Source organism: Amblyomma mixtum, chromosome 6, assembly GCF_055824585.1.
Source record: "Amblyomma mixtum isolate Tamu chromosome 6, ASM5582458v1, whole genome shotgun sequence".
Taxonomy (NCBI): Eukaryota; Metazoa; Arthropoda; class Arachnida; order Ixodida; family Ixodidae; genus Amblyomma; species Amblyomma mixtum.
Genome location: NC_143017.1, coordinates 52,137,441 through 52,149,898, shown reverse-complemented (window position 1 = coordinate 52,149,898; position 12,458 = coordinate 52,137,441). Strand labels below are relative to the sequence as shown.

At 50.2% G+C, this 12,458-nt stretch overlaps 1 protein-coding gene across 5 annotated transcripts in view; it reads left to right on the top strand.

Annotated features, from left to right (window-relative positions):
* The window catches only part of LOC149339112 (transmembrane protein 245), an 83,855-nt gene that overhangs the window by 58,844 nt on the left and 12,553 nt on the right, over positions 1-12,458 (top strand). For all 5 annotated transcript variants that reach the window (XM_089547930.1, XM_089547928.1, XM_089547926.1 and 2 more), the window contains 4 exons: positions 1,470-1,646; positions 2,482-2,709; positions 4,203-4,325; positions 5,776-6,007. In XM_089547930.1, coding sequence (XP_089404056.1) covers positions 1,470-1,646; positions 2,482-2,709; positions 4,203-4,325; positions 5,776-6,007 — 760 coding nt within the window. The remainder of the gene's footprint in view (positions 1-1,469; positions 1,647-2,481; positions 2,710-4,202; positions 4,326-5,775; positions 6,008-12,458) is intronic.

The window sequence follows — 12,458 nt, the reverse complement described above, 5'->3', positions numbered from 1 at the left end:
CCAGCAACATCGGCCTCGGTGCGGTCCTTGTGCAGTGGCAGGATGGTCTCGAACGCGTAATCGCATACGCAAGCCGCACCTTGTCACGCTCGGAGGCGAACTATTCCACCACTGAAAAGGAATGCCTGGCAATTGTGTGGGCAGTGACCAAATTTTGCCCGTACTTATACGGCCACCCGCCAACTCGCTTGACAGCGCATCCGGCACCAGCAAACCCACGACGCTCGCTGCTATAACCTCCGCCACAGAGCTGTTAGTTACCAGCCCGGCGAACAAGTCTGGGTTTGGAGCCCAATCCGCATGCGTGGATGCTCCGAAAAGCTTCTGCGCAGATATTTCGGCCCCTACGAGGTACTCCGCAAAGTCAGTGAGGTGAACTACGAAGTTCTTCCCCTAGGAACAGTTCGCTCCTCCAGACGGCCGACCTCTGAAGTCATCCATGTTGCCCGGATGAAGCCGTACCACGCCCGCTAGCGCTTCAGGCGTGTCTACAGCTGCCGCCGGACACATGCGGCGTCCCTTATGTTCGTGCTGCCCACTGCTGCGGCACCGAGTCGGTGCCCTTCAGAGAGGGGGAGCAATGCCACCGTACGAACCATTCAGTGGCGCCGAACCGCGGCCGAACTGTTTAAGCTGGGATTTGCCAAGCCTTGGGCACTCGAGGTACTCGAAGAACGTCGTCTTCCTCGCTCGAGCTGCCTGCTGGCTGGCACGCCCACCTCGTCGACTTAGAACCTGGTCTGTTTCTTGAGCCGTTTGTCGGTGACAATATGTGGTTTATGTGCTGCAGTTAGACACTTCTCCCTGTTGCTCCGGTATCTTGTCCAGTCCCTGTTACTCTGAACAGAGGTATTGTTCTTGAGCTCTTGTCCCGAGTCATGTTGTCTCTGGTCTTCTGCCATTTCATGCCGCTGTTTCTATCACGAGTGCATACCCTAGCTCAAGTCCAACTTTCTGTCCTGATATATCTTTTGCGCATATCTCAGATGTTGGGGCACTGCATGCTTGTAGCAACTCAGTATTTAGTGTGGATGAAGACGATGCTGGTGAGGGAGACAACAGAGTTAAAAAGGTCATTGAATATATGGTGTTCGGAGCACGATCTTTATATCAGTGTTCATCAAAAACAGTGTTGAAAGCAAAACTTCTCCTACCCCACCTATATCACTCACGTCACCCGTGTTTTGGGCAATGTTCCTGCTTACTGGAACCCACCCACTTAATTTCGTGGCTTGGGCCTTGGTTATTCCATACAATCTTTGTCTCCCTCCTGAGAATGGCTAAGGATGCAAAGTAGAAGCTTCACAATGCCAGTGTAATGTGCCACATGTTCCTGCTGTCAATTTTTAGTAAGCCGATATTGTGCTCTCTTTCTTTTCAGTTAATTGATGTGGCCATTAAATGAACGAGGTCAGTGCCGCACTGTTCTGCAGCAAATTGACTGTCAGTCATGCTGCGTGTGTGTCCAGGTGTATGGGGAGAGTATGCACCTGGTGGAGGTGACGAGCAGCCTCATCAACCACACAGTCGTCAACAGCCCCGAACTCCAGGAACTGCTGCCCGAATCCTTACGCAATGCCCAGGGAGCGTTTGACTCAATGCTGGGCGATGCCTACCTCTACGGGCGCCAGTGGATTGGCGGAGCGGTGAGACACACACATTACTCCTGATTTTTGTCAGATTGCTACTGGTTCTTAGCTCTGAGCATCTCACAGGATTTTGCCCTGCAGGCCGTCTCACAGGCCCATCTTGACATCTCACAGGAGACTGCCTGGTTGGGCATTTGCTCTCTTTTAACCAAGCTTAGCTTAGCCGCTCTTTTTTTTCGTCTTCATTTCCTCACATTCAGTGTGCATGCAGTGCACTAAAGCACCATTATATTAAGACGAAAGCCTTTAATACCTCATCAATGTTGGCAGAAGGTTGTCAGCAGAGGTGTCATGCTTTTCGGTTGATCGAAATGGTTATGATGTCAGAGTGCACGGATTCGAAGTAATGAGGTCACCCACGAATGCCTAACGCACCCTTTTGGAGCACACGACAAATAATAAAATAGTTGTCTGCTTCGACAGGAGGCATAAGGTGTGCATGGGTGACAACATTATACCTCATTACTGCGAAGAGAGCCATGGATACAACCGAGCTCATCAAAGCAGAGAGCGAGTCGTGCCGAAGAAGCATTCAAAGTCGGCAGTCAGAGTGTGTAGTTGTAATGTGTAGTCAAAGTGTGTAGTCAAATAAAGCACTAGTACAGCACAAACAGTCTCACAGTCAATGCCAAACAGTACGCCAGGAAATTTCGCCTTGGAGCACTTTAGAGAGCCAGAGTGCCCCCTGAATTTTTTTATCGCACAAGCTGCTGTTATCATATTCTTTATCCTGAATGCATTTGTAAGTTCGTCTTTCACTCTTTGCGAAGCACAAACAACATTGCTGTGCTCATGAGGCTGCAACGTTCCTCTGCTCTCACACGATGCGCAGGTGCGGCGAGCCCTGGATGATGCAGACGAGTCCCACGTGCTGGAAGTGGAGAAGCAGACGCTCGAGCTCTGGGACCGTGCCTACCACCTGTGGGTGGCACGGAATGCTACCGACGACCCTGCCCTGCCCCAGGGGCCCTCGTGGGATGCCCTCACGGATTCCCTGCGCAACCTCGACTTCTCACTCTTCAGCAGCTTCGTGCGTGACAACATCGGCACACTCATGTCGGTGGGTTCGACTGTGGCTAGCACAGCCTCGTTTTTGATGTTCACTTTCTTGTGCTCTTTCAGTGGTTTAGCTGCAGGGAAGGAATAGTATTTTAGACAAATTACTTGCACAGATAACATCAGCAGCCCAGACTACTGATAGGTAGTAAGACTGACATTCGAGCGAGTTGGTAAAGCATGTTGCAAAATTTCCAGCGCACACAGGACAGGGATGAAGAAGAGGACACTACAAGGGCTGTCCCTGTCCTGTGTGCGCTGGAAATTTTGCAACATGCTTTACCAACTCGCTCGAATGTCAGTCTTACTACAGTTCATTTCTAGTACCGCGAGCTCCTCTTTCACAGCGCTTGTGGTGTCCTCTTCTTTGTCCCTGTCCTGTGTGCGCTGGAAATTTTTCTACTGATAGGGCAGTGCACAAAAGTAACCGAAGTACAGTCAAGCCCACTTGAAACAGACACAGTTATCATGAGCACTTGCCTGGTATGAATGAGGGTGACACTATCATCAGAATACATATTAGCAACTCAGGTAAAACACACAACTGGAGCGACATCATTTGGTTAGAATAAAGCGAAGAGGTGCTGCAAACTTGCCCCTACAGTTGAGGAACCCTCACTTTCCTCAAGTACGAAGGCTGAAGAGTTTCCATGTCCCTGTAACAACTCCCCCTCTCATCTGAAAGGAATGCGGTGGCCCAAAAAACTGAGTACAAAAAAGAAAAAGAAGGCATTGAAACTGTATATAACCACTGTCCCAATGGTCTGCTAGGTCAACCAGTAAATGTGTGCTCCAGCTGGACTAAGCATCTGAAATGGAATGAGAGGTGTGGTGGGCACGAGGCAGGGGCATGGAATACTGCACACAGTTGGTGATTGAGCAAGTGGTAAATGGCGGCATCTGTCAGGCACGTACTTTCCACTTTGCAGGCGCAGTTGACGCCCTGGGAAACCATACCGCTTCTGTGTCACTTATAAAGTGTCTTTTAAAGTGCAGCTTTTTTAACACAGCACCAATTGGAAGTTGGCTTGTATCATTAAATGTTCACATCCTAATGAGAAAGGGACTACTTTTACTGAAAATGACACCTTTACTAGCTAGAAAAGCCACAGAAAATAACTAACTGGTATTGTTGACGTATGTTCTTACAAGCAAACTACAGTGACATCAAGTGCTTTTTTTTTATGCTAATCTTTGAGGCTGCAGCCATTCACTTCTAATTGCTGATCATGGAGGTGGTAATGCATTCTGTATCATCATCAACGCAACTGGTTTGAATCGTGTGGCTGGAAGAAAAAACGTTCTGTTTCAACTCAGATTTGCTATAAATACTATATTCTTCTTTCTGGCTGCATGTGAACTATGCAAATGAGAGAATTTTACAAAAACAAAATTTGAATGAGTTGCCCTCATGTTCTGTTTAATGCCTTGCGGCCACGTTTGTGTCGCAGTCTAATCTCTTGCAAGTCATGAACCACTGTGACGTGTGATGTGCAGGTGTTCGAGTCTATCTGGGCTCTGCTGAAGGGCAACATCAGCGTCGTTCTCAGCCTTGTCACAACCACCCTGTCAATCCTGTTTGGTGGGGGCACCGCAGTTCTCAACTTCGTGCTGAACTTTGTGAGTACACTATCTTATTTCTCACAGCAGTACTGTGTGAATGCTTGGATTTCAGTTTCGAATTGGGTAATTACTTGTCGAATAAGTCAGCTTCACTTCTGAGTACAGTAGACCCTCATTAACTTGGAAGTCGTAAAGACGGCGAAAAGTTTTACAGTAAACAGGGTTTTGACACGTGAAGTACCCAAGTTTTCAGTTTACTGGTCCTGCATTGTAAAAATTTGAGCCACCTATCTAGCCTTACTTTCCAATGTGAACTCCATGATGCAAACCAAGCACTCAGCTGTAAATTACTGAGAGGAGTCCCATGTAGCAGCACAGCAGCCCAACAAACATGGCCAGCAAAGAACGTGCCAGCTTTGAGTGCGCAGCCGTGTTGCTGATGTGGCGTTCGGAGTGGCCAGATTTAGTCAGCTGGGGCTCAGATGGCACTGCTCATGGGAGAGGAGGGGTCACAGTGGAGCCGCCTACTCCTCATGTGCCCCTGTATACAGAGTCCGTCCTTGCTCAGAACTAGCAGCAGAGGTGGCGTGTGTCCCGGCGGAAAGTGCCGGAAAGTGGCGCGCATTATGGCATGCCAGCCTGATCTCGCTCATTGGTTCATGGCGTAATGTGAGGGCCCTGCAAAGCTGCTGCCTGATGGCCTCTTTCTTCTTCTTCTTCTTTTTTTTTTTTTAAATTTTAACTGGCCAGATTTCAAGACATCCGAATTTCATTGCAAGAACGTTTCAAGATAAGCAATGACAAATACAGAGTACCTGTTGGGTGGCATAGGAAATGTTCAAGTTAACCAATATTTTGAGACGTGAAGTTCGAGGTAACAAGGATGTCGTGTACTAAATATTTAAATTCTCGAATATAATTTGAACTTCGAATGGTTGGCCACAGAAGTAAGGTTTGAAAGCAGCAATAGGACTGCTAGTTTGTTTTCAAACTGAAGGTCAGAGCCCAAACTGAAGTCTACTCTCATTACTCAGGTAGTTCAACTTTATGTTGATTGAAAACCGTAACTTAGGTGGCACAGATTTCCTTGAAGAAAGCATTCCTCATTATTTAAGCAGGAGCACCTTATTGACTAGGGAGCTTTTTTCTTTGCTAACCACACCTTGGAGTTTTTTGGCCAAAAAATTAATGTAACAGTAATATAGCGGTTAATTGCAAATAGAACCCACTTCCTGTTTTCTTAATATGTTTTCTTAACGGCCCCCAAAGAAATTGCACCACTTGTGCAAGAGGGTTAATCCTGACATCCCTAGACAGCGTCTGTGTTTGCGTCCTTTTCTTGCCTTATCCGTGTTTCTGCTGCGCTGTAGTCTTAAGTATGCACAACCAACTAGTGAGCCTTTACGTATTAAGCTTGTCCTCTCTTGGAATCCACCCAACCAATGCCATCAATGTATGCCCGCTGTTATGTTTGTCCAAAACGCATGTGTGCTGCCTCCTCCTGCAGGTGGTGTTCCTGACTGCACTGTTCTACCTGCTGCGTGCCAGCAAGGAGCGCTACAAGCCCTTGGACCTGTTTGCCAGCATGCTGCCGGGCTCAGCCAGCCACTTAGGCGAAGCGGTTGAGGAGGCCGTGGCCGGCGTCTTTGCTGCCTCTTTCAAGATGGCCGCTTTTTACGGCCTGTACACCTGGCTTATACACACCCTGTTTGACGTGAAGATGGTCTACATTCCCACTGGTGAGCAGGCCGACTGCCACGTTTGCTCAGCATGGGCAGCTGCGTAGTGCTTTAACATTTTTTTCAGTCGTCTGACTATAGTATTCGCGCCCCCTCCGCGGTAGCTCAGTGGTTATGGCGCTCGGCTGCTGACCCGAAAGTCGCGGGTTCGATCCCGGTCGCGGCGGCTGAATTTCGATGGAGGCGAAATTCTAGAGGCCTGTGTACTGTGCGATGTCAGTGCACGTTGAAGAACCCCAGGTGGTCGCAATTTCCAGAGCCCTTCACTACGGCGTCCCTCATAGCCTGAATCGCTTTGGGACGTTAAACCCCAATAAACCAATAAACCAAACCTATAGTATTCACCACTGTTGTTGCTACCAAATATCTTTATTTTTTGTTGTGTTTCTACTTCCCTGCCCTCACATGTGTCTCTTTGTTTTAGCTGTAAATTCTAGCTTTCAGTTTTTTATTGTTACTAGACGCTATAATAGATGGAGACACTGTTTGGCAAGCAAAATGGCTACTGTGCTATGCTTCGTAGTGTGGCAGCGGTAACAAATCGGTGTGTTATGGCAGCCGGCTTATGATAAGTTTGACAGAAATGTGCCATTATAACAGCCACTAGAAATTTTTTTTACAGAAATGTGCCATTATAGCAGCCAGTGGAATTTTTTTTAGCTTTTTGTGATAAATGCATTAATCTCATTTAATACTTTCTGGTTACCAAATAAATTTATCAATCAACTTTCTTTTCCATGTTTGGTGGGCACCTGACAGTTGTTAGAGAGCTATTATTCTGCAGATGGCTTTTCTGGAATGCAGCGGTAGGTACTCTGGGCACACTGCTTAATTATGGGGAATTTTCTGCGCATCCTCTGTGTTCATTACCAGCAGAAAGAATAAGAAACTCTGGCCCTTTTACAGCATCTGTTTTCTTGTTGTCGCTCTAATGTACCTGTGCTGTAGATTCTGGTGAGCTGTACAGGTGCACCAAAAGTAAAACGGAGCACGCGAGCGGTGGCTGAACGGGCCAAAACTGCTTGCCAGCGTGCTCTATCAGTAGGCGCACAGCAAAAAGCAAGGGTGCGTCGGCACATCCGGCTGTCCCACCTCAATGATCTGATGCTCGCCTTATTGCCACCTCAAACGAAGCTGCGGCGCTGCTACCATCACTGCTCGCCAGGGGCACTTCAGTGATTCATGCAAGCGTTTATTGTTTGCCCGCATCGTGCAGAAAAGCTGTACTTGGACAGCGTGTGCTTTCTGCTTCGTCAGGAATGCGCCCATTTTCAGTCTGCGTGACTGCCGTGGTTCGCGCTTCACTTGGTGGCGAGTTGGTTATGCTATAGAGTATGAACGCTTCTGCATCGGTTTTGCAAGTGCGGTATGAAAAAAAGAATAGCATGCATATATTGGCTTTGTCTTTATGATATAAATAGGTGCTCAATGGCATCGCAAGTGAGGTAGTTGAAGACCACTTGTTTCAGCACAAATTATCTTTCTTACATTGTAGAAATCAAAGTTTAAAAAATTTTCATACAAAATAAGGTTTTCTCTGCTTGAGTCGTCCGTGATTGGTTATATTTTGAGCATCTATTTATATCAAAAAGACAAGGCAGTCAATCATGCATGCTATTTTTTTTTCGTGCTTTCCCTGGAGCAAGCAAAATTTTGACCGCACTTGCCAAACAGATTTGTCGCGAAGTGAAGCGCGAACCATGGCGGTGACGCAGACTGAAAATGGTGCCTTTCCTGACGAAGCAGAAAGCGCACGCCGCTGAAGGTCAGCTTTTCTGCACAGTGCGGACAAATAATAAAACCTTGTATGAAGCATTGAAAACGCTTCTGGCAAGGAGTGATAGTAGCAGTGCTGCTTCGCTGGTGCCGGCGATAAGGCAAGCATCAGATCATTGAGATGGGTCAGCCAGATGTGCTGAACACCCCCTCGCTCTCTGCTGCACTTCTGCTAATAGAGTGCGCTGGCATGCGATTTTGAAGCGAGAGCTACATTGGCTGTATTCTCACCATTTCGCCGTGGCTGGTGGCCACACCGCAAGCTGAGCCGTTGCCTAGCAACCGCCGCAGCTGGCAGCGCCGCTCACTGCGCCATCTGGCATGACGTCAGAGGAGGAGCCGGTGAAACCGCGTTGCAACAACAGAGGAGGAGCCGGCGTTGCATCGTACTATACATAGAAGGGGCAGCTCGGTGGGATTCGTCGGCAGATATGGAAAGTAAGTTGGAGAGACTGAAAGAAGCCAGGCTTCGTCGTCGGAACGAAACCAAGAGGAGGCAGCGAGCCGAGGAGGCGGAGGAAGAACGAGCCGCACGCCTCGAGAAGCGTCGTAAGTACGAAGTGGCCAGGCGAATAGACTCAGATGAGGATGGTCCGTTGTCTAGTTCAGCATCTCGTGCCAGGGCTGCGGATCAACGATGGAATGAAACCAGGAGGAGGCAATGAGCTGCGGAGACAGAAGAATAACATGCTCGGCATATCAAACAGAGAATGAAGAGTGATGCAGCTCGGAGAGTGGCGTGCCTTGCTGCCGATACAATGGAGTTGGAGGACATGAACGCTCGCTGTGTGACGGACCATGTGATTCAGCTGGCTGTGCAACGCACATCCGATCCAGAAGTCGTCACATGGTACAAGGCTGGCCCACAGCGTGAAGAGGAGGCAAAGAAAGGCTAAGTGGGCGGCCGAGACGACTGAAGAACGAGAGGAACGTCACGCGAACAGATGCCGCCAAGCTGCTGAACGACAACGGTGTGTCGCTACCGAAAAGCCAGTAGATGAAACTGCTTTCGCCACGTATATCCTGGCCTAGCTGAAATAAGCCACTGCCAATTTTTTTTCCCAGTTCAGCCACCGCTCGCGTGCTCCGTTTTACTTTTGGTGCACCTGTACACATAATTATGTCAACAGGGGTAGGTGTTTTGGTGCATCAATATTTCGTAAGTACAAGTTGTAATGCAAGAGAGAACAGAGAGATGAGGACAAGGGCGTCCGCAGAATTTTTTGCAGGGGGGGGCCCCATTGGTTGTTGGCGCCGGAGGGGGGGGGGGGGGGGGGGGGGCATGTTCGTAGCAAAAAGGCACTATTTGCGGTATGAATTTATTTATTTATATATAAATAAAAAATAAGTGAAATACACACATGAAATAAAAATTACAAACAGCAAATTAAAGTGTGGCTAGGAGAGATACATTGCAGTTTATCAACGAAGAAACAATTAAAATTAATAAAAAATCCAAAAATATACTGTCACTTCGTGGAGAAGAGTGCTCAGTATTGCTGCATACGGGTTCTCGACTCACCCGGATTGATGACCAGCACACAGCACAATATGGTCACAAACACGCAACTACAGTCACTCAGTCAGTCTTCCTTGAACAGCAACTATAGACTCTTCTGATTTTTCTGGGCGAATTGCGTGATTACACGGGTGATAAATTCATTTCTGTGCTTCATTACACGCTCTCGGTGCACACTCATCACACACATTGATTGGAAAAACGGTTGAACGCGTACGTTGAAAACAAAAGATGTCTATACATACAACGAAAACTTATTTACAAGATAAATGCACGCTCGCAGCTTCATACACCTCGCTCCATCTTGCTCGCGCATCCGCACAGTCGAGCAACCGCACGCACACTGCTCGCCGCTCGTTGCTTTCTCGTCCACTGTCTTGGTTGTTCTCAGCTTCGTTGACAAACGGCCACTAAAAACACCGAAGCACAAATACAGAGGCGCGCACACGTGCAAGGGCTTACTTCCGTGCGACTTCCAAGGGGAAGGGACACTCGCCACTCCGGTAGGAAAGTTTGTTTTGTGTGTTTTTATGGTGTTCAGAGCCCCAAAACGACTCAGGCTATGAGGAACGGAGTAGTACAGAGTTCCGGATAATGTCGACCACCTGGGTTTCTTTACCGGGCACTGACCTCGCACAGTACACGGGCGCTGTTGTCATTTGAGGCCCAGCCAGAGGTGACACGCGAGCCAGGCAGGCGCCATCGGGCTGCGTTGACCAAAGGCGCTGGTTTTCGGAGAAGACGCAAGGGACGCTGGTGTGGGGGCGCCTCTGGAGACTGCGTCGCCGTGAACAAAAGATGCTAATCCCCTTTGCCGAAGATTCTGATAGCGGCGCTTCTACCGCACTGCGCTCTCCCGTGGATCGGAGGCACAGCGAGCGGCGGCGGCTACATGGGCAAGGAGGAACTTGGCGTCTCTGAGTCGCGAACTGTTTTCCCAGGCCCAAAGGTCGTTTGCTGCTGAGTGACGATCCTGATCGATGGGGACGCGAGCGCTGACCGCTCACACCGGTGACCTCTTCAGTTCAGTGGAAGGGACAAATCAGCCGTGTCGCCCCTCGGCTTTGTCTGCTGCCCAGGGCGCACGCGGGTAATGAGTTAGCGGCGCCGCCGCCCCGCCGTCGTCGCCACTGAGTCTCGTCGGTCAGTCCACGGGCAGTCCGGGAGAAGCACCGCGCTCAGCCTTCCCGGCGAAGGGATTAGACGTCTTTGTGTACGCCGACGCCGTCGCCAGTAGCTGCCCCACGCAGTGTCTCTTTTGTCTCCCCCGGACAGCAGCGCTTTCCGTCGCAGTAGCCTGATGACGCCGGTCTGGCTCGCCTGTTTCCGCTGCCAGTCCCCAGGAACGCAGTCCGGCACCAGAGCCGCATTCAGCATCGCCGGCGAAGGGGATTAGAGCCTTTGTCCCCGCAAACGCCGAGCCAGAAGCCGCCTCCAGGCCAGCTTTTCCTTGCGTCTTCTCCGAGAAACAGCAGCGCTTTTGGCCGCATACCTGATGACGCCTGACTGTCTCGCCGTTCTCCGCTGGCTGGGCCTCCGATCATTACAGCACACGCAAGGAACGCCGCGCGACTTCCGAGGGGAAGGGACACTCGCCACTCCGGTCGGAAAATTTGTTTTGTGTGTTTTTATGAGGTTCAGAGCCCCAAAACGACTCAGGCTATGAGGGACGGACGGTCTCTTTACCATGCACTGACATCGCACAGTACATGGGCGCTGTTGGGATTTGAGGCCCAGCCAGAGGTGACAGGCGAGCCAGGCAGGCGCCATCGGGCTGCCTTGACCAAAGGCGCTGGTTTCCGGAGAAGACGCAAGGAACGCTGGTGTGGGGGCGCCTCTGGAGACTGCGTCGCCGTGAACAAAAGCAGCTAATCCCCTTTGCCGAAGGTTCTGAAAGCGGCGCTTCTACCGCACTGAGCTCTCCCGTGGATCGGAGGAGACAGCGAGCGGCGGCGGCGCCAACTCGTCGCCCGCTTGCCCCTGAGCAGCCCGACAAAGCGGGGGTGGACACGGCTGATTTGTCCTTCCCCCCTCAAGAATTCATCGGTGGCCGGCGTACGAACGTACGCCGGCACAGGGCGCGAGCGACCTGTGCCCTGTGCACTGTCTGCCTCCGTGTCACTATCTCTCTAGAGATCAAAGAAACAGCCACCCATCTCGAAACACATGCTCGCCGGTGCCGCTGCATGTCTGCAACAGGTCGTCCTTCAGCAGAGCTGGCGGTGGCGTGGTTTGAAAACGGCGGAATGACGCGCGCCCGGACGCGGCATTTCGCAGATGTGACCAAGCGTCGAAGCGGGGCTGCTTTTACCCTTTTGGCTGAGCGCACCACCGCCCCTGGCGTGCGGCCATCACTCACGGTTCGAGTGAGTGATTTTCCAGGGGGGTGCAGCCGCCCCCCCTTGCCCCCCCCTCCGGACGCCCATGGATGAGGAAGGTGCACACAACAGAGGTGCTGTGTTCGGTCTTTACTGTAGTGGTGGCTTAGTGGCTTGAGCATTTGCCTGTTATGTGGAATGTTCGATTATCCATCAGTTTTCCACATTGTACAAGCGTTTCCCTGGTCTGGTGCTTGGCTTTGCTATAGTGAAATGCATGGGTAAAATGGGTCCTAGTGCAGACCAAAACACAGTAGCCATGGCACTCTGGTCAAGCCATCCTTGCTCCATTAAAATAATACAGCCGAATCTTGCTGAGATGTCTCTCACAAGATCCCGAAAAATATTTGTTCCACCCAAAGTTCGTATAAAACACAGAAAACAAAATCCGCATGCTGAAGCACGGGATATGTATTCATGTAAATCTTTTACGGCTGAAGGGATTTATTTATGGTCATGCGGCCACTGCTGTGTGCCCGTGCGTGTGTACTGCGTGACTGGCGATCATGGCGTTAGCTGTGTTCTGCCACCTGCCACCGTTCGGTGCTCGCTCATGGTGGGTACTGCATGCTGCGCGGCTGGCGATCGTGGCGTTGGGTGATCTGAGGCCAGAGCAGCTCATAGTTTTGGTCATGGCTCCTGCATTTGTGTCATCCTTAGGGGCCTGGCTGAGTGGTTGGAACATGCAAAATTTTGCACATCTGAACATTCATAATGCACTTCGGCAAGGGAATTTACCAGCTCGTATTGGTTGTAATCATGGCACAGAGATTGTACT